The sequence below is a fragment of the Gadus macrocephalus genome, chromosome 1 (assembly GCF_031168955.1).
Source record: "Gadus macrocephalus chromosome 1, ASM3116895v1".
NCBI lineage: Eukaryota > Metazoa > Chordata > Actinopteri > Gadiformes > Gadidae > Gadus > Gadus macrocephalus.
In genome coordinates this window covers 19,817,209-19,838,282 of record NC_082382.1, presented here as the reverse complement: position 1 = coordinate 19,838,282, position 21,074 = coordinate 19,817,209, and the positions used below count along the sequence as shown (strand labels likewise).

At 46.0% G+C, this 21,074-nt stretch overlaps 2 protein-coding genes across 3 annotated transcripts; both read right to left on the bottom strand.

The window, feature by feature from the left end:
• Nucleotides 1-5: 5 nt before the first annotated feature.
• ifrd2 (interferon-related developmental regulator 2) lies at nt 6-12,612 on the bottom strand. Of its 2 annotated transcripts, XM_060051856.1 has the most exons (13): nt 12,089-12,612; nt 10,906-10,971; nt 7,401-7,517; nt 7,019-7,103; nt 6,628-6,752; nt 5,971-6,128; nt 5,359-5,412; nt 4,361-4,539; nt 3,713-3,821; nt 3,399-3,533; nt 3,049-3,177; nt 2,671-2,763; nt 6-2,255 (listed from the first exon to the last, which is right to left on the bottom strand). In XM_060051856.1, the coding sequence occupies exons 1-13, from the start codon at nt 12,129-12,131 to the stop codon at nt 2,175-2,177; spliced, it is 1,374 nt and encodes a 457-aa protein (XP_059907839.1). In that variant the 5' UTR covers nt 12,132-12,612; the 3' UTR covers nt 6-2,174. The 2 variants fall into 2 exon arrangements, with proteins under 2 accessions (XP_059907839.1, XP_059907845.1); XM_060051862.1 differs by lacking the exon at nt 10,906-10,971.
• Nucleotides 12,613-14,897: 2,285 nt separating this feature from the next.
• On the bottom strand, nt 14,898-21,021 carry amt (aminomethyltransferase). The gene is made up of 9 exons (XM_060051838.1): nt 20,735-21,021; nt 18,990-19,157; nt 18,590-18,670; nt 18,193-18,324; nt 17,861-17,939; nt 17,571-17,716; nt 15,960-16,140; nt 15,374-15,529; nt 14,898-15,126 (listed from the first exon to the last, which is right to left on the bottom strand). The coding sequence occupies exons 1-9, from the start codon at nt 20,861-20,863 to the stop codon at nt 14,948-14,950; spliced, it is 1,251 nt and encodes a 416-aa protein (XP_059907821.1). The 5' UTR covers nt 20,864-21,021; the 3' UTR covers nt 14,898-14,947.
• Between the last annotated feature and the right edge of the window lie 53 nt (nt 21,022-21,074).

Below are 21,074 nucleotides of genomic sequence, written 5' to 3'. Positions count from 1 at the left end.
AGAAAAATACTTATTACTTTATTCACACTTTTGTTGTGGGTTTGAGAATGGTATGGTTAACAAATTTGAAACTTGAACACATTGGTTATTGTAAAATGAAATAATCAAAACGGCAACTTCCATTGTTTCTTAAAATTGTATCACCAAAGTAAAATAAATCCATAAACCATTGATGCATTTTACAATAACCTAACCACACAAACCTTTCAATAAGTCAGGTTTTATTCTTTCCCCAACTGTATAATCCTAACTATCTGTGAACCGAAAATGTAATAGTAAATATATTCTGCAAGTATCAACATTTCGTAGTAGCCTTTGTATAACCCTCTTTGATTAGACAAAATAAATCATTTCATAAACTAGACATTTGACACGTCACTGTAGTTAATTCACCAATGTGAATATGAATTGTGGAATTAGACCAATGATAGTAATCAATGATTACATGAGGTTTGGACACATACTGCGACACCTATGTCGGAGGATTGAGTCAATTGCAAATAGAGAATAACTTTATGTCCGTTACACGAATCATTGCTATTCGCTAAAGTGTTTGTAGAGGAATTCTTTTCGGGCCATGTCCCTTTGTAACACGTGATATTTCTAATGTCCCTGAGGCTTGGTGAAAATGGTTGCATGGTTTTAAATGCCCTCTCTAACCTTCATTTCATCAGATTCTAAAATATGGAGCTTGAAATATAGATCTAGAAATATAACGTTGGAAGATGTATAAACCAAAAGGGAAGATGTAATCTCCCCTAAAACAAAGCCAGTTCTTTAAAATCACATAAATTGACCAGGGTTACCATTGCCCTGGTGATATACCAGTTATACTTTCCACAGTTGGCATAGGATGGCAAGCTGGCTAGCAACCGCTCTTTATTTATTCACTCCACATGATCTCCGGTGATGATGGTGGAGTCCAGACTCCAGTAAATTTACCCACACAGTTTAATTTCAATTCCTAGTGATTCAAGTAAAATATTTTTTTTATAATCGATTGTTTGTCCCACAAACCTACATCGAAAATATCCCATGATTTCATGGTCCTAAAATTCACACAGAACCCATCTCCACTTTTTCTTCTTATAAATTACAAAGTCAAATGCGAACCATCAGAAATGATAAAAAAAAAAAAAAGGGATAATTTCATATTTTTTTCCCACACATTAAAATGATTAAAAAGAAGTGAGTTGCTGATTTGAGTTGGAGTAGGTGGATGGGGGAGGGGGGGGCTAGGGGGAGTCAGCAGAAATGGATGACTTCTCTCTGGCTTCTCTACACTGATTGGACGAGAAGAAGTTGGACCTGTTGTGTGTTGCGGAGGACTGCTTCTATGTTCACACCATGGCGGGTTGGACAAGGCTACGGCCTCATGATACACGGGTCTTCTTTTGGGGGGGGGGGAGAAACACGAAAGCACCATTGTTTCCTTACACATGTTTTTTTTTGGTATGAATATCTTAATGTAAGGCATCGAAAAGCGTCCACTGATACTGAACCGCTTAAAAATCTACGACTTGCACAATAAAAATCCCCGTACACTGCATAAGTCTCCATACCCATTAGTAAGACCACGGCATGAACAGGTTTGCATGAGGAATAGGATTTAGTTGAACGTCATATATGCTTTTCAATCTAACACAGAAATATTAAGAACCATATTACTGTTGGCATTCCGGTTTTCAAGTATTGGATCCAAATATTGGAGAAATGTCCCAGGGCACGCGAGCGGGACCGCCGGACCTCGGAGCGTCCGCCGCCGTCCGACCCGATGGGCGTGCCGACAAAATGACGAATGCTAACCTTTCCTTTAGGAGCAACACAAGATGGCCGTTCTCTTCCCTGCGATTGAGACAGGGATCAAGAAGAATAAACACGTCTCCTCCGACCTCGCCTGGACAGAGCTGATGGGACAGCGCACGCAAAAGGCAGACTTTACAAATAGTCGGGTTTAAAACACTTCAAAACCATTAAAATGCATTCATGAGGCGTTCTAGTGTGGAAGGTTTTTTTCGGCAGACCCTCAAAGCAGCTCTGGCCTTTATTTATTTTTCTTCTTTGCTTCGTTGGCTCGATTACCTCCGGGCCCGTTGTTCGGTTGATCCTTCCTGCTCCCCTCCCCCACTCCGCTCCTCCGTCCCGTCTGCTCATCCTCCTCGTCTTCCTTCGCTCTACATGACGTCAGCCCTTTTGTCCCTCACCTTGTTCCGTAGTTTAGTCCGGGCCTTGAAGGCGGCAGAATTAAATAAATGCTGTGGGGGAGGGGGGGGGGGGGACAAGAGAGACAGACAGAGAGGGAGAGAGAATGAGGCTTCTGATTGGACCGTGTTAAAGGAGATTACACCGATAGGTTGAGTTACAATTCCGTGTCAAACAGCCGCTCGTGTCATTCTTCTGTACACTGATTGTGAAGTCGAGAAATCCTGTGGCCAATTTCAGTGACGTCTTGGGATCTTTATAAAGTGAGGCGTACAAAAGGAACCCATTTTCACACCCGCCTCCGCCGGTCCACCTGCCCTGCAGGCGTTCCCGCCGTCGGCCCCAGAAGCCCCGTGGGTCCTGGGGGTCTAACCCACCCGCCAGCGGTCCAGCTACGGCCCCGTCGAGGCCGGAGCTACCAACCCAACCCCGGACCCTCCTCCAGCCCTGAGACCAGGGTGCGGTTACCTTCTCGAAGCGGGAGATCTTGTTGGCCTTGACGGCAGCGTCCAGGATGAGGGGAGCGCCCAGGCCAAAGATGTCCCTCAGCAGACAGTTGAACTGGGGACACAACACAGAGACGGCTCGTTGGACAAACCCACATGGGGACGGCATTTGGACGCCTCTGTAACCAAGTGGGCACTACATCAAGGGCTTGTCATCGCTTCTCTTTATGTTTGATCCATCACAGTTTGCTTTTGAAACTCAAAATACAATTGTACTCTTTTTGTGGTTCTCGATGACATAATTCTATGGTCATGCTGCCCGTGTATGTGAGAGTTAAAAGAGTTATGCGAGGTGGGTGAGTGTGTGTGAGCGTGTGTGTGTGTGTAAAGAGGGACCCACCTGGAGGTGGTGGCGGACCCCAGACTCCAGCAGGTCCTTGAAGGCGTCGTACATGCGTCTCCGCACCCAGCTGTCGATGTAGATCCCCTCCACGCCAAAGCGGATCTTCTCCTCCTGAAAGTCCTCGTTCTGCAGGAGGAGGAGGAGGAGGAGGAGGAGGAGGAGGAGGAGGAGGAGGAGGAAGAAGATTATTAGAGGTGGGGGAGGAGGACAAACATGAATTAAACAAGAAAGATGTTTGTTGGAGAACAGCCAGCAACACAATAATGACCCGTCAAGAGTTTCTTAGTGTTTTACACACACACACACACACACACACACACACACACACACACACACTGAGTCCTCACCTCGATGTAGTGTAGCACCTCCCTGAAGATGGAGCGTTGTTTCCTGCGGTCGTTCTTGGCGCGGTGTTTGTTGCTGTCCGTCGCCAGGCCCTTCAGACTCACACACAGGCCCACACTGTCCTCCACCTCAAAGTCCTACACGCACACACACAACATATCTCATATAACACTATACCAAATCATGTGCTGCTGTAATACCTATAATAACAACAGTTAAAGGAAACGTCCGTCCGTCCGTCCGTCCGTCCGTCCGTCCGTCCGTCCGTCCGTCCGTCCGTCCGTCCGTCCGTCCGTCCGTCCGTCCGTGGTCTCACCTCGTCGATGTCTCGACCCAGCTCCACCAGCAGGGCGATGGTCTCTCCCACAGCGATCCTGTAGTTGACGTCGCTGCTCTCCAGACACGCCTGCAGCTTGGGCAGGTGGCTGAGGGTGCAGAGGAGAACCATTAGTCTGAAGGTTTGCTTTATCAAAATAAAAGCGCTCCCTCTTTCAACCTAGTCCCCACTGTCCTGCTCATTAAAAAGGCATAAAATACCAATTAAAAAAAGATAGATCATATTTAAAAAGAACATTAATAAAGACGTTTTTTTCCCCAAAAATGTAATAAACCTTAATTTTGAGACTTTTATTATTTATCAACTTATCTCGTCTAGAAAGAACCCCTGGATACATATTGGTACATTATTTTCGTTCTAAACATTTTCAATCTAAACATTTTGTGCATGGTTTTTTAGGGAAAATTTCAAAGTCCTCAGTTCCAAAGTATGTTATCTGAGAGAAATGCGGATGTCTTCAAACTCAAAAATACTCGTTTGAATAACCGTTATTACAATATTGACCAAAATAATCGTGATAATATTTTTTCCATAATCGAGCAGTCCTAGTTACAGGTCAGCCCCCCCCCTGCCCGCCCCATTACAACACTATAACATTCAACCCCCGGACCCCCCTGGCCAACCCACAGGTCCAGCAGCACGGCCAGCCGGGACACGGGGCACAGCGTGACCAGCAGGGCCCAGGCCTGCAGGGCGGCGCCAAAGAGCGCGGGGTGGCCCGGCTTGGCGGCGGGCAGCACCCCCTCTCTGTTGGGGTAGGAGGACATGAAGACCGCCTCCAGCTGGCCCATGGAGCGCACCAGGTCCTGGGACACAGACAGACAGACAGACAGACAGGGACAGAGAGCGAGAGCGACAGGGACAGAGAGCGAGAGCGACAGGGACAGAGAGCGAGACAGACAGGGACAGAGAGAGAGAGAGAGAGAGAGAGAGAGAGAGAGAGAGAGAGAGAGAGAGAGAGAGAGAGAGAGAGAGAGAGAGAGAGAGAGAGAGAGAGAGAGAGAGAGAGAGAGAGAGAGAGAGAGAGAGAGAGAGAGAGAGAGAGAGAGAGAGAGAGAGAGAGAGAGAGAGAGAGAGAGAGAGAGAGAGAGAGAGAGAGAGAGAGAGAGAGAGAGAGAGAGAGGGACAGACAGACAGACAGACAGACAGACAGAGAGACAGACAGACAGAGAGACAGACAGACAGAGAGACAGAGACAGAGAGAGGGAGACAGAGAGAGACAGAGACAGACAGAGAGAGGGAGACAGAGAGAGACAGAGACAGAGAGAGGGAGACAGAGAGAGGGAGACAGAGAGAGACAGAGACAGAGACAGACAGAGAGATGACAAATACTTTCTTGTAAATAATTTGGAGGTAAAAAAAAGTAAATAATACAAAGAAATATAAGAAACAAAAACAATAGACAATTTCTTTTTTTACAAAATGTGGATAAAGATCAATTGTAATTACAGAGAAGAGATGGAAAGACTAGAACGAGTGAACAGGAAAGGAGTCTAACAAGAACAGAAGGAACAACAACAACAACAACAACAACAACAACAGAGGTGTAGAGGGGGAGTGAGGGCAGCTAGCAGGGGGTCTGTGAGCTCTGAGTATTGTGGTCGCCATGAGTTGGCTTCACTCACCTCTCCGTCTTCAGCAGCAGACACATAGCAGCACATCCCCAGGGCCCGGGCACACTGATAATATCACACACAAGAGAAGGAAATGTCCATTCGATTCTATTCACCCATCATGTACGTGTACCACTCTAGAGGCCTCATCATGTGTTTGAGGCAGAAATCAAATAGTAACCACCGGACAACAAGTTGTTAAAGAGATGATATTACGCAACCAGGTGCGGGTGTGATTAGCCGTTACAAGCCGTTTGAAAATGTCTTAAGTGTCATCACAAGTGGGAGTGTTTCACCTCGATGTATGATGGGAAGATAGGCAAGACTTGCTAAAGGGTCAGGAAAAAGGCATATTTTGAAATGGCTTGTCATGGCGAATGACACTCACAAGCGGTGGCAAAACATCCCCCCCTTTAAACAGAAATGAAACCTCAATGACAGCGCCCTCTCTGGCGGATCACCGGCTACTGCACATTTCTGATTGGCTGTGGTCGAGCAGGGTCACAGTCACTCGTCACAGATTTGCATGGCAACGACCATCCCTCGGGCGCCTATTGTCCTCATTCCCGCCCTGTAAAGAATGGCGCCAGGCGTTTCTCAGGAATCAGGACGTTGACCACTCACGCTCTGGCGTGCGGACACGCTGGCGCCGCGGTCAATCAGGATGGCACTGAAGAGGGGGCGGAGCATCTTGAAGCACTCCTCCGCCTCGTCGCCACCCCCCAGCTGGACGCAGAGCAGGACGAAGAGCGTGGCGGCGGCGGCCTGCTCCTCCCCTCCGCCTGCACGCACACACACACACACACACACACACACACACACACACACACGCTGGTCACAATCCCCGCTGAACGGTGAATCTGTGGATTCTCCATCTAGGCCTTTACTCCTTCATGTATGCCGTTATATGTTCAAGGACAGCTTTAATGGAATAATGTCTGTTCTGTCATTTCGCTGTTCTGAGGCTGTAAGAGAGTTGTTTAAAAAAAAAAAAAAAAGTGACATCCTACCACAATCTTTCACCAAACCACCGTGAGTCACAGCAGATACATACAGCTTCTATCTCACATCCATTAATCATCACTCTTTAACCCTCCCTCTTATCCCATCTCTCTCTCTAATTAGATCTCTTCATCCCTCTCCACATCCCCCTCTACCACTATCTAGCTCTCGCCATCTCTAATCCCTTTAGCGGTCTATCACTACATCTCAATCTAGCTCCCTGTGTCTACCTCTCACTCCCTCCCTTCCTCCCCCTCCCTCCCTCCCTCCCTCCCTCACCCTTCTTGAGGCACCGCTCCAGAGAGTCGGCGACGGTGATGCGCCTCTCGGTCAGGAAGTCGTACAGCACCCTGGAGGAGAAGGCCTGCCGCAGGGACTCCAGCGCCGCCTGCCGCGTCTTGGCACTGTGGGGGGGGGGGGGGGGGGGCAGAGGGTGAGACAGGGAGAGGGTGTGAGAGAGACACATGTCGGGAGATACAGCGAGAGAGGCAGGGGGTTTTAGAGACACAGGGAGAGATAGAAAGCGAGAGATTGAGACGGACCGAGAGAATGTGTGATATTGTTAGCTACAGGGAGAGACAGAGAGAGTGAGAAGTGGAAAGAGCGAGAGACCTAGAAAGGGCCCAGAAGAGGGAGCACGTGTGTCCGTCTGACGTATGCAGAGGCTCACCTCTTGTCAGTGAGGTCTTCTATGCTCTGTTTGAGCTTGTCGTCCGACTCCTCCTGGGCAGTCAGCTCGTCCACCACCTCCGCGGCTGAGGTCGACACCACACACACACACACACACACACACACACACACACACACACACACACACACACACACACACACACACACACACACACACACACACACACACACACACACACACACACACACACACACACACACACACACACACACACACACTTAACTTGATATTCTTACTATTGAGGGTGACATCAATGAGCTTCAAAGCAATGTATGTATGTAGGTAGGTGGTGGATGGTTGGGTAGGGAGGTAGGTGGTGGATGGTTGGGTAGGGAGGTAGGTAGGTGCGTGTGTGAGTTACCAGTGGCGTCCTCCAAGGCTGACGCGTTCTCACTGGCGCTGCTGTAGTGACTCATCACCTCCGACGCCAGGTCGTCATCGCTCGCCCCCGACTCGCCCTTCACCCCATTTCTACCACCTGAGAGAGAGAGGGTCTGTTTTGTATCCGTCATTAACGGCAACGCAACAATAACTCCTAAAATCAAGTTTCATAATCTGAATAGATATAGAGATAGAGATAGAGATAGAGATATAGATAGAGAGAGAGAGAGACTTTTAATTTCTTCATCCGATCATTCTCGTAATGGTGGGCATGGTGACTGAAAGAGCAGAGCAGGTAGCTCTGTGCTGTATCCTCTTGTGCTCTGAAGTGTTGGGCAGGAGTGTAGAACGGCTGTCATAGCAACAATCGGCGATATTGACGATTAGGTTCATATTCTCAGCTCGGCAAACTATAAACTCCCAAACCAGACGAGGCTGGGACTATTTCAATAGACAGCTGTCCTAACAGGCACCAATATATACATCTGCTGCACCCCGCTGTCTAAAAACAAAATGGCTTGTTGGTTATTAATGGCAGAGACCAGTGAGTTGCACCAGCTTTAGCAGAGACCAGCTAGTAGCCAGCATGCTGGGCTCAGCTGTCTCAATTTGTCCGTAACCAAGCACCAGAATTTGAGGATGCAGGCAGAGATACATATACTGTACACTTGGGGGAGAAAGATTGTATCGTCAAAAAAAAATCTTTAATCTAACCCCATAGGCTTCCATCGACAGGCTGGGTGTTATTGCCACCATATGCCAATGTCTATCAATGATGTATGTGGGTTATACATTTTACCATAAGCCTATAAATATGAAATAGAACAATGCAGTCATGCCCCGTTACATGTTAATATTTAAACAGAAAGAACGATTTAAAACAGCATAAAAAACGTTGACTCCTAAACAGTTCTGGTGTTGACTCTGAACACATCTTACTGTTTTCACTCTACAAATAACCCATAGAGCTCATGGTCACTGCAAGCCAGTGGTTTGAGGTCCTGCTGGCTCAGGGATACAGAGATACCGTGTGATGACCACAGTGTACAGCCTCCATTCAGGTCATTCAGCTGGTGCACGAGAGGCTCGTCAAAGAATGGAACGGTCAGTGAGTGAGAGGTGTGAGTGGAGTTCTATTTGTGTGAGTGTGTGTGTGTGTGGGTGCAGGTCAACAAGGTCGGTCCAGGGTGACCAAGATGCCATGCATGTTGGTAACTGCCAGGGTGCTACATGGGAGATGTAGTTTGTCTACAGGTTGGCCTAATATTGACTTTCATTCTGCCACCTGTGCATGGCGAATTGGCCAATTCATTTTTTGTAAAAAAAATATCGATGGCCAACTCCATGCTTTCAAATGAATTGAACGTACAAATATGCTTAAACTCCGATAGACAAGCACATTGTATTCCAGTGAAATTCTTTATGATTCTGCTAGAGAAAAAAAAAAAGTGCGACAATGACTCATGGTACTACTGATAACTTATTAAATGACATCATGGGTATCAGGTGTGTCATAGGTGTACTACATTTAGGAATAAATAATCAAAATAATCCACTATGTAACGTTCGTAAAACTAAATTTGCAGAAACTGTACCCCACTTCTATGGAAACATTGAATGCATGTGTATCGTCTCATGATTGACCTAACACAAGTTGAGATAGCACACTGCACCAAACTTGAACTGTTACCCAATGTCCTGCCGTTCAACCCTGATTCCAGAGTCTAAAGAACCACACACACATACACCCACGAAGGCAGCATGACAGGATCAAATGTGAATCACAGCTTTCTTGCTGTGAGATTACAATTTTTTGTATGTACATTTAGCTCCTGGCCAAAGGTAACGCATTTTAACAAGCACAGAGTGGTTACAGTTTCAGTTGAGTTGAAATAAACAGAACAGTGTAGTGGTAAGTGTGCTCGCCTCCAAATTGAAACGTTCTGGGTTTGAACTTTGAAGCCCAATGACTGCGGGCCACCTAGGCATCATTAGGAAGAAGCCCTAAATCCTTGTATTGTCAATATTTGAACTTCTGGAAACTACACCCTTTTAGATAGTACATATTTGAGTGTACAAACTCAAGTAAATATTTTAACTAAATTACCAAGAGTGAACATAACACCAAATCTTCCCCTTTCAAGCCTTGTCTGGTCCAAGAAAAGTCAGTGAGTGGACGGCTTGTGGCTTATATGGATCTCACAGCTCCAAACAATCTCCTGTAATTATAAACATTCGAAGGTCAAAATCCCACACTATGCTCAGGATCATTCTTCCATGGCTTGGACCTTCCATTGACACCAAGCAGGCTTTCCACACCAAAGAAATGTAAGCCATACATAAGAAAGGTTGAAACCAAAATTGCATTTCCGCATTTAACTGGCATAGAGTGGGCTTGATTAGGGTCAAAAGGCAATCCAATATCCAAATATATCTCCAGTATTTTTATTGAAGAAACGAAAACCATCACCTTTCTGTGGCAGCTAAAGCACCGGCCAAAAACAGCCAAACAACGGTGCCCAACAATAGGATGATATAAAGAATGTCCCTGGAGAGTACAGCCTAGCACACTGGAACAACGCGATGGGGAACAAACGGCCTGAATAATGAGACCAAGGATAGGAACCAGGCCATCAATACAAAAGGAAACAGGGAGTTGATCGGCTGGACAAAAATACCATAATAGTGTGAGGACAACAGTATTTAGTTAGCCAGACCCTCTCTCCTAAAATACATTCAAATACGCCTATTGGGATGTTATACAGATGTAAGATCATCATTATTTGTGGGAAAACATGATCAGCCAGAAATTGACAATATAATAAACCCATCTACAATTTCATTCTTCACAGTTCAGTGAAAGTAATGGACAGGCACACACGGTTACATGCAGGTTGATACTGGCCGCGTGGAAAAGCTTTCGGCACTTTAGTCCACGCAGATAGCCACATGTAGAGATTAAGACTGGGTTAAGAGTAAGGCCATGCAGGATGGAATTACTGACTGTATTCCCACCAGATGAAGGACAAGCATGGCAGAACATTGGCTCACACTGAAGGCTGCTCAAGCAGAAGTGTCAAAAGCACATGTCCAGCTGACGTGGAACACACTGATGAATGGGGAGCTCCCCAATGCAGAAAGGGCTTCCTGGTGGTGGCGTGGACAGCATGCGTTGATGCCTTCAATGAGCTTATGTGCTTGGGGTTAAGAAACAAAGCACACAAGCACAAAGATGGCCTAATGAGAATGACTAAGCCAGGGTGAATATGTTTGTTACGCAAGGCGTCGCGGATGATAATGTAGAGATGAAGCTCTGTGCGAGTGGCTTAGCGTTGAGGAGAGCCACTGCTGGTTCGAAGCAGGCTATGTCCAGGTCGATAAGACAGCCGCGTGGTATCACTATCTACTAAAAGAAATATAACAGAAACACGTATGCGAGTGCGCTCAGTGCGGCAGAGGGTGGGGGTGACAGGTCGGCTCGTTACCTTTCGACAGTGACAGAGGAGCTTTAGCAGAGAGCTGCAGCTGGAGAACCTCCTGTCGTAGAGAACCTGCAGTGGACCATTTTCAGAGGAGGGATGGAAGATGGGCAGGGCACGAGGAGGAGCCCAAAAAGACACACAGGAAGGGGAAGGTGGAGGGGTTGATTGGGCCAGAGAGGGATACAAAAGAGCATCAATGGTGGGGGGGGATAGAAAAATGGATGGAGGTTGGATTTATGGGTGTGGATGTACAGACAGAATGATGGCAATAGGTAAGGATGGGGAAGATAGGTGGATAAATCATGTGTGGAATCAGACAGAATGATGGAAAGATGGAGAAGTGGAACGTTGAGTGACATCCAAGGTACAGTAGGAACCGTTTACGGTGTTAATTGTAGAACAATTCAACAGCGCTTGAGATTACTTTTTAATACAGAAGCATGAGAAAATCCATCCAAATGTATGAAACAAAAAACTTTGACTGCGACTTCGAAACTCAAAACCAGGGACAGGGTGAGTGTGTGCGCATCTCTCTTCCGCTCTCTTTCGCTGCATGTGATATTTGTGTACCAATGGAAATACCTTATTTTATAACATTTGGAACGTCCTCCAAGACCCAAACCACTTAACAAATTAATGACTCACAATCGGACGGACGGACAGACGTCCGATTGGGAACAGAGCGCATCCCCCCCCCCCCCCCCCCAAAAAAAACTAACTAAATACTAAACAGAAACTATACTTGGCCGCTCCAAAATAGCTTACAGTAAACTGAGCAGCATGACACTAGAACCAGAATAAGGTGGCTACGCTCTGACCAGCCATGTGCTTAGTCTCAGCAATCCCAGCATCAATGAAATCGGTCATGTTATATGATCAATAACAGAAATCCCTTTACGACGGGCCAGCAAAGCTTTCAGGAGCATGCTATGAAAATCTGTAACGTTATCGAATGCGGCTCGAACAGTAATTTGTCCCTTAATATAAACACAAAAACAAGAAGGAAACCCAAAGTAATGTGGATTGTCAGTCACCACGCTTTGTTGCCATATGGAAATAGTCGCTTGCCTTCCAACCATAAATATGGACTATTCTGCATTCAAGGCGTGGCAACCGCACATTACAGCTTTTATGAAGAGTCAAGCCCAAAGTGTATATACATTATTTCTGAAGATCTGCTTCTTACCACTTTTGCCTGGGCCACGTTTCCCCTTCTTACTCCGCGGCATGTTGTTCTCCTGCTCCCAGTGCCTAAGCACCAGTCAACAAGAGCTAAAGGCGGCTAGCGAGCTGCTATCGATCAAGGTGTCAGCTCGGGATGTCCGTGGGGTGGACAGCGGCTGTCACAGCAGACAAGTTGAAGGTGTCCGTCGTCTCTGGTCAGAGACAGCCCAAAGTCTTTCACAGAAGCACATCCAGATACTGATCAAGAGGCTAAAGTGAGCTAACCTCCCTCCTAGTTAGCAGTCGACACCAGCGCCTTTTACCAACTCGAGACCAACTTTGTTGGTATAATACGAGTAGGATCTTGCAAAAAAAGGCTCCCTCTTCCGCGTTTTCAATCACTATTATCTTTGATTGTACCCGGGTAACCTATATTTAATGCCAGGTTGAGAAGATAGGGATATAAGAAGGTAGTTAGGACGGAGTTTTGAGCACGTTGCTGTCGCGAAGTCCACCATTTTCTCAGTAGCTGCTTATTACACCGGTAGGCGGGGTTGCCAGATATGTAGAACCTATATGTTGCCAGATATCAAAACAACCCCCCACACACCTCCTTCGATTTTAATACAGTAACGCTGGAAAATAGCACATCTTTTTTTTTTACATCGATATAACTACATTCGGATTGAGTATTCAATGCAATAATACCACATGACAATGTTATTAGTCAGACCATCGGATTTTTTTTTATTAAATATTGTTAAACATTTTTATTCAAGTTATGTATTTAAACATACAAAATTACATACTTTAGACATTTATTATTGCCGAGTTACAAACCTTTACATTAAAGATGGAGCTGGTTGACCCAGAGACAATTGTCTAATTGGTATTAAAAAAAAAATCGAACTTTGTTATTCAATTTCATAACATTTAGCATTAACAACACAGTAAGGATACACTACAGTAGGAAAGCACAATGCCACTTTTTATCTGCAGGCACACCGATCCAATGAAATTTTTTCCCAGCAGTCTAGACTTAAACCATTAGTTTGGTTAAATGAAACCATAAAAACATGTTTCCTTAATTGTTAGTTGAAGTTTGGTCCCTTATTAGCTGATCACTTTTCAGAAAAAAACAATGCAGATTTGTAAAAAAAAAAAAGCAGGGAAAATTACGGTGAATACAATAAAAATACAACAACATTTATTTTCCTTCATTCGTTTTCTGTTAAACTTTCATTAGTAAACATTACACTGCATGATTTCTCACCATAACTTAAAGGTGAGTGCATGTTAGACATATGTTGCATCAAAGTGCTCCATATCCCACACTGCTTGAGTATGGCGACACATTAGTGCCATAATTCACTAATGTGATAAAAGATGCATTCGGGCGTATTATATTATTCCACACTCGTAGATATTAACTGCGAGCGCGCAAATGATCTCTGCACGCGCAAAACAGCCTCTGCGAGCGCGCAAATTATCTCTGCGCGCGCAAAACAGCCTCTCGCACGCGCAAATTACCTCAGCGCGCGCAAAACCTGTCGCGAAAGATGTTTTTACGCTCTCGCTCGAATTTAATTTTGGCACTATGGGGGAGGGAACCAAGGCAGGCCGGGCTTTCCTATGATTGGCCGTTTCTGAAGCGTGATATTTGATTGACAGCCCTCCTCTCATTCAATTCTGAATTGTACAGTAAATGGCTGAAACGATAGTTACGTATTGTAACTCCAGATTCTATGAGTATAGGCGCAGCCTTTTAAGTGTCGGCCTCATTGTCCTTTAAATAGCTGAAGAAAAGCTGTTTATTGGGAGCAGAACGTCCGCCCGCGCCCGACTATCTGCGAAATGAGGACGTTGAGGCACGCCGCACGCGGACGTAATTGAGGCCCACGCTGTTGGTGGTTGGAGATTACACATTTTTCAGTGCTATGGCTCACGCCTAGGGATAACCCAATAGCGATAGCCTTAAAAGGCTGCGCCTATACTCATAGAATCTAGAGTTACAATAAGTAACTATCGTTTCAGACATTTACTGTACAATTCAGAATTGAATGTGAGGAGGGCTGTCAATCAAATATCGCGCTTCAGAAACGGCCAATCATAGGAAAGCCCGCCCTGCCATGGTTCCCTCCCCCATAGTGCCAAAATTAAATTTGAGCGAGAGCGGAAAAACATCTTTCGCGAGAGGTTTTGCGGGCGCTGAGGTAATTTGCGCTCGCGAGAGGCTGTTTTGCGCGCGCTGAGGTAATTTGCGCGCGCGAGAGGCTGTTTTGCGCGCGCAGAGATCATTTGCGTCCTCGCAGTTAATATCTACGCGTGTGGAATAATATAATACACCCGAATGCTTCTTTTATCACATTAGTGAATTATGGCACGAATGTGTCGCCATACTTGAGTTAGTAATTTTTTCAAACTTCCAAACAAAACGTAAACCATCTTGTCAATAGAGGCAGTTTGACTTAAGAGTGAGGTAATTTGTGAAGGGGCGATTCTCCCCACTTGTCTCATTTAATTAAATATGCATTAGGAGCATGACGTCTCTAGAGGAGCTGTTTTTAGCATGCAGATGTTCAGTCCATCAACGTTTCATTTCCATGATGTTTACTTGCTCATGTCCTTTTAAGATCTTCAGTGACTTCAGTTTGATTGTTGATTGTGCGAATAAAGATGTAAAGTGGGATTCATCTGAATGTTCTTTCATGGAATCCTGGCAGTCGTGAGTCCATTCCAACCCATGGGTGTTGAATCCAACTTGCATTTCCAGAAGACAACACAAGGGGGCAGCATTGATGACTATTCCAGCGAGGAAAGAACGATGTGTGTGTGTGTGTGTGTTTGTATTTATACATATAAGAGTTTGTATGCGTTTGCTTTAGTTTCCAGAGTAGTAGTTGGTGGGGACGAAGGGCATCTTGCTGATGACAGCGGGCACCGCCTTCTTCCTCACCTCCACCTGCACCGCGGTGCCGTTCTTGGCGAACGCCGCCTCCACGTAGCCCATGGCGACGTTCTTCTTCATGCAGGGGGAGGGGCAGCCACTGGTCACCTCACCTGAGAGTCACAAAGAATGTAAATGATTCATCCTCAAGAATTTTTCGTGATATAATCAATATATTCAGCGCACGCACGCACGCACACACACACACACACACACACACACACACACACACACACACACACACACACACACACACACACACACACACACACACACACACACACACACACACACACACACACACACACACACACACACACACACACACACACACACACACACACACACACACACGCTGACCTATGACCATCCCATCGGGCCCCAGAATGGGGGTGTGCGGCCTGACCGGCGGCCCGGTGGACACCAGCCCCACCCTCTTCCTCGCCGTCTTGGCCTTGATCTGGGGGACGATGACGTCGGCGCCGGGGAAGTCCCGGGCCTGGCGACGGCGCTTGCCTGGCGGGGCACGGGGCGGACGAGAACACAAGAGGTTATAAAAGGTTGACCAACACGTTCACTTCGAGATCAATACACCGGACGTAGAATATAGGGTGCTGCTGGGGTGTTGGACTCCCAGCCGAAAGGGTTCCGGGTTTGATCCCCGATGTCCGCAGCCGACCTGTAGGCATCGTTCAGCCACATGCTCCCCAACCCCTTCCTACTCCTATGTGACATGTGTCTGAATTCACAGTCCGTTGCCTTGGATAAAAGCGTCGGCTAAATTACTTCATATTCTTGAAGGCCTATGAGATGGATTGAAGCATTAACCAGCATTAACCTGCTCGTGTGAATAACCTGCATGTCAATGTGTTACAATGCTACTACCAATTTTACAATTTTCAATTAACCGATAGATCCAAAAAACAGACAAGCCTGAGAAACCCACCTATCGTCCAGACTAAGGTGGCCTCCACAGGGGTGGTCGTGTCGTCAATGTCGTTGCCATAGAGACATAGCCCCGCCTCCAGCCTCAGACTGTCCCTGGCGCCCAGGCCCGCTAACCTGACTTCACTGTTGGCTAAGAGCTTCTCCGTAAGCTCCACCACACGAGACAGAGGAACTGAGATCTGGGGAGAGAAGCCAAGCAAAGGAGGAAGAGAAAGAAAGAGACACAATGTTGACTCATCATGTCTGCTTCAACCTGGTCTCACAGGAATCCGTGAAATGACTACGGACGAATAACTCGAAATCCGTGGACACATCACGGAAACACGCCGATTTCCGTGATGTGGCCACGGAATTCGCTCCAATGCAAGTTAATGACGCTGCTGTTCCGTGGCTCACACACGGATCCCCGTTTCAACGAGCGAGTCGACCACGGGGGCTTAACTCAAAACCCGGGGTGGTCTCACTGAAACGCTTAAATTGTCCTTATTGTGTCCACGGAAGTTGCTCCAATGCAAGTAAATGACAATGACAATGATGCACACAGATTCCCGTTTCAATCTGTGTGTGTGCTCCCGTTTCAATCTGTGTGTGTGCCACATTTGACCACAGCGGGGGCTTAACTCAAAATCCGTGGTGGTCTGACGGAATCACTTCAATTGTCCGTGATGTGGCCACGGAATTTGCTCCAATGCAAGTAAATGACGCTGTTATTCCGTGGCTCACACACGGATATCGGCGTGTTTCCGTGATGTGGCCACGGATTTCGAGTTAAGCGTCCGACCGTAGTCATTTCACGGATTCCTGTGAGACCATGTTGGTCTGCTTACACGTATTACTGTTACGAGTGAACCTGGTGAGTCCACAACTCCCTTTGGCGGACGTAGACCTTTGAACCTTTCAAATAGTCGACATTTGTCGGACCGGCCGGTATCACACTCCCTCACAGGAAGAAATAGAGAAAATAAAATGGACAACCAGCCAAAAGCTAATACACAGATAATAAACAAATAATGTATCGATAATAAACGGCTAAACAATAGCCAATGAACAGCTTGTGAACGGATAGTTAAAAGCTTAAAAAAGTTTAGCTGGTCTATAGTTAATGACTAGTAAGGAAGGGCAAGTGTGTACCTAATGAACAGCTAGGACCTTTTTATAACTGAGGCCCAGTATGCATACTTTAAATATTCTCAAGGGCCAGTATGGGGGGGGTTGCAGGCGCCCCATCTAACCAGTAGGGAATGCTGATGCAGGTCTCAAACCATTATATGCCTGCCTCATTTAATCTAATGAACACAGATACTGTAGGACCATCATTAAGAGTATAAACACAGTTGTATTATTAGGCAGTAACAGTCTAACAACACGATCGTGATATATTTTGTAAACATCAAGCCAATTTAAACTTAGTGGCGATAGTTAAGTGGCGAAGACTTAAGCATGATAGAGTAGGGTGGTTGGGTTGGGTGTGACGACCTCTCATTCTAAATCTCTGCGGCCCGGTGGCCAATGCTCCGCGGGCCGGTACCGGTCCGCGGACCGGTGGTTGAGAACCACTGAGCCGGGAGACAGCTAGTGAACAGCAGGTAACTGCAAAGGAGTCGCTAACCTCTACGCCGTCCTCCCCCGTGTACCCGCAGCGCGTCACCCTGCAGTCCGGAACGCCAAACACCGTGGCCAGGGCCGAGGTCATGAAGGTCAGCTTACTGAGGTCCTCTTTCATCCCCGACTGCAACACCCGAGCCATGGAGGGGCCTGGCGCACACACACACACACACACACACACACACACACAGTTTGTTTACCGATGTGCATTCTGTAAATGACGATCCTGAACATGTACACATTTGAGCGGTAATATGGATTTGTGTTGCCGTCGTTTGTAATGTTGTGTATTACCTTGCACGGCAATCAGAGCCTGGTCAAGGAACTCCAGATCCACATCAGCACCTGCTGCTTTGAACTCAGCCAGTCTGGACTACGATTAGCACACACACACACACACACACACACACACACACACACACACACACACACACACACACACACACACACACACACACACACACACACACACACACACACACACACACACACACCCTTTAGGAATGTTTAGGTATGTCTACATCTATGTCTGTGCGCCTATCGTTTTGTTATTCATGTTGTCGTGTCATCTCGTCTCAGGGCGGGGACATGTTTGCCAGCCAGCAGGTCCTCCTGTCTGGGTGTACCTTCATGAGCGCAGAGTCCTTGTCAGCGCAGCCAGCGTTAGACACAACATAGAGGTAGTTCTGGTCCGTCTTGGTGACGATGAGGTCGTCTATGATCCCTCCCTTCTCATTGGTGAAGAGGGTCAATGTACCCTGATAATGAGGACAGAAGAGAAAGAGATTGGTCGTTATACAGGAAGTTACGCAAGTAGCCCCTCTCAATCATTAGTAAAACATTTGCTTGTAATAAACTTTTTTGTGTTAACATTACAACATTGAACACTCAAAAGTCAGTCTACATTGCAGGAAAGGTAATTTCTGAAATGTATTAGAGTTTAAACTTGTATTCACACGAGAACAACATCTACTGGTTGAGATGAGTACAAAACTGTACCTTTGTGTTGGCGTTTCAACTCACCTGGTTGTCCTGCAGTTCTGCAATATCTGCAACCACCATCGACTCCATAAACTTGATTCTGTCTTTGCCGTGCACTTTGGTCTGACATGGAGAAAAACAGCTTTCAGGAGCTTTTAAGTTGTGACCCTTGTTGCATCATGGTGCACTTATAGCAAACGACTGTATACATGGAAAATGCCCAGGGATTCCTCCATAGACTCCAATGTTTAAACAACAACTTTAATAATGAATATAAAAACATTGCTATAAAGTGGTTTGATACATTACCAAATGTTACGTCGATTTTTACACTGTAGTGTTTCAGATTTGACTTAATTGCAAGTGTGTGTGTGTGTATGTGTATGTGTGTGTGTGTGTGTGTGTGTGTGTGCGTACACATGCGTCCGTCCCCCCCTCTCACCTGCAGCATGTGGCTGACGTCGAAGATGGAGCAGTGCTCCCTGGTGTGCATGTGGGAGGCGATGTGGCTGTCCTTGTACTGAACAGGCATGCTCCAGCCGGCGAAGCCCACCATCTTACCTCCCTGGGACCGGTGGAAGTCGTACAGCACCGTCTGCTTCAAGGGCGCCTGGGGACCACGGCAACAACACAGAGTAAACAACGACAAATTCTACTGTAAACAATATCATACATCGAGTAGAGAACCACACTTGTATACAGTCAAGATAACAATTTTACACAACAATACACAGTAAACGATGACAATATGTACCGTAACAATAACATATAAACACTGGAGAACCACTTACATACAGTAGAGATAATGATATTACACAACAAAACACAGAGTAAACAATGACTATGTGTACTGTAAACAATATCATACATACAGTAAAAAACCACACTTGTATACAGTCGAGATAACGATATTACACAACAATACACAGAGTTAAAAAATGACTATCTGTACTGTAAACAATACACATAACGATATAAAAAATCATCACTATAGAATATGAAGAATGTGAATATTTTGACCACAGTGCAGTAGGATCAAAGTCATATGCCCTTTATATTCATTCTAATGTAGCTAGCTTTCTTCCACCTGAAGTCACTCATAAGGAGAGAGGTAAAACATGAAGCTTAATTTATAGTACCATTAAATGTGATAACATATTGCTTATGCACCATAGATAGGGTACTTATTAGGTCTGTATTCCTCCCTTTCAACCTAACCTTAGACCTTTGAACAAGCCGTGAGAAAAGGGCTTATCAAAGTCAGAGCGCACATTACGACACAGAGGCCTGGCTACTATACAGACGTGTTCAAGGCCGTAGTAGCGTATTGTGTGTGTGTGTGTGTGTGTGTGTGTGTGTGTGTGTGTGTGTGTGTGTGTGTGTGTGTGTGTGTGTGTGTGTGTGTGTGTGTGTGCGCGCGCGCGCGCGTGCGCGTGCGTTAAGCCATTAGCACGTGACCTGACCCACAAGACAGTTGAAACGTTCCAGCACAGTATTGAGATTCCTTGGCACCTGCACCTCAAAGGTTAATTCTTCGCGAATCAAGTTTTAAAACTCTCGGAGCAGGGGTCTAGGGACTGTAGTATTGTACTTTATCAGTCACTCACAATGTAAATCAATCGACAAGATCAATAGAAAAGAGGTGTGTGCTTCGAAACACACAGGGATCGACACATGTATAATGTACACACTATCTATTGTTTATACAATCACCATGTTCAAAATACAACAATATATTGATATTGAGTGATATAAGTAGTCCGATTAGGGAATATCATTACGCAGCCTAGGCTATGATTAAACCCATTACTACATTTGAAGACGTTTGAAAACGCATTAAACAGAATTTTCCATTCAGTTTAAGCTGCATAAGAGTCACTCAGTCGTGTAATAATTCTAGGCTGATTCCCCTCATCTGCTTCACTGGGCTGTGCAGCGGAGATGTGCAATTAGGTCCGCATGGACTGACTTGTCTGACACAAATGTAACAGCAATGGAAAATACGGTGGTAGATTTGCCCTGACAAACTACTTTTATAACGGAAATTAAAATCGAACTCAAATCTGACATTTATAAAACGGCTCCTGATGTAAGATTTACAGGTAACACATTGCGTAAAAAGCCTATGTAAAAGAGAAGGAAGAGGTTCATTAATGATACAGCTTCTTGACAGTTGGTTGAAGTTACCTCTGATGTTGAAGCATGCCTGTGATGGGGCTGCAGCCCCCCTGCAGCTCCAGCGACCCGCGCACACTCGCTCGGAACCCGCACCACCGACCCCACCACCCCGCTCCGAACCAGTAACCGAGCCCACATCTTTCAGCGTTTTCCCCCAGTCAACTTCGAAAAGTCTTTACTGCTAACCCTTCGCGGCGTGCTTAGAGGCTGGGTACTTCTTTTAGTGGACTCCGTACTGTCGTGGAGAATCTCTGCTTCCAACTAAAAAGCTTCAAACAACACGGTGGGCAGAGGAGCATTGTGGGAAATGTAGTTAAAAGGGGAAACGAGAATCTGATATTGACAGTTG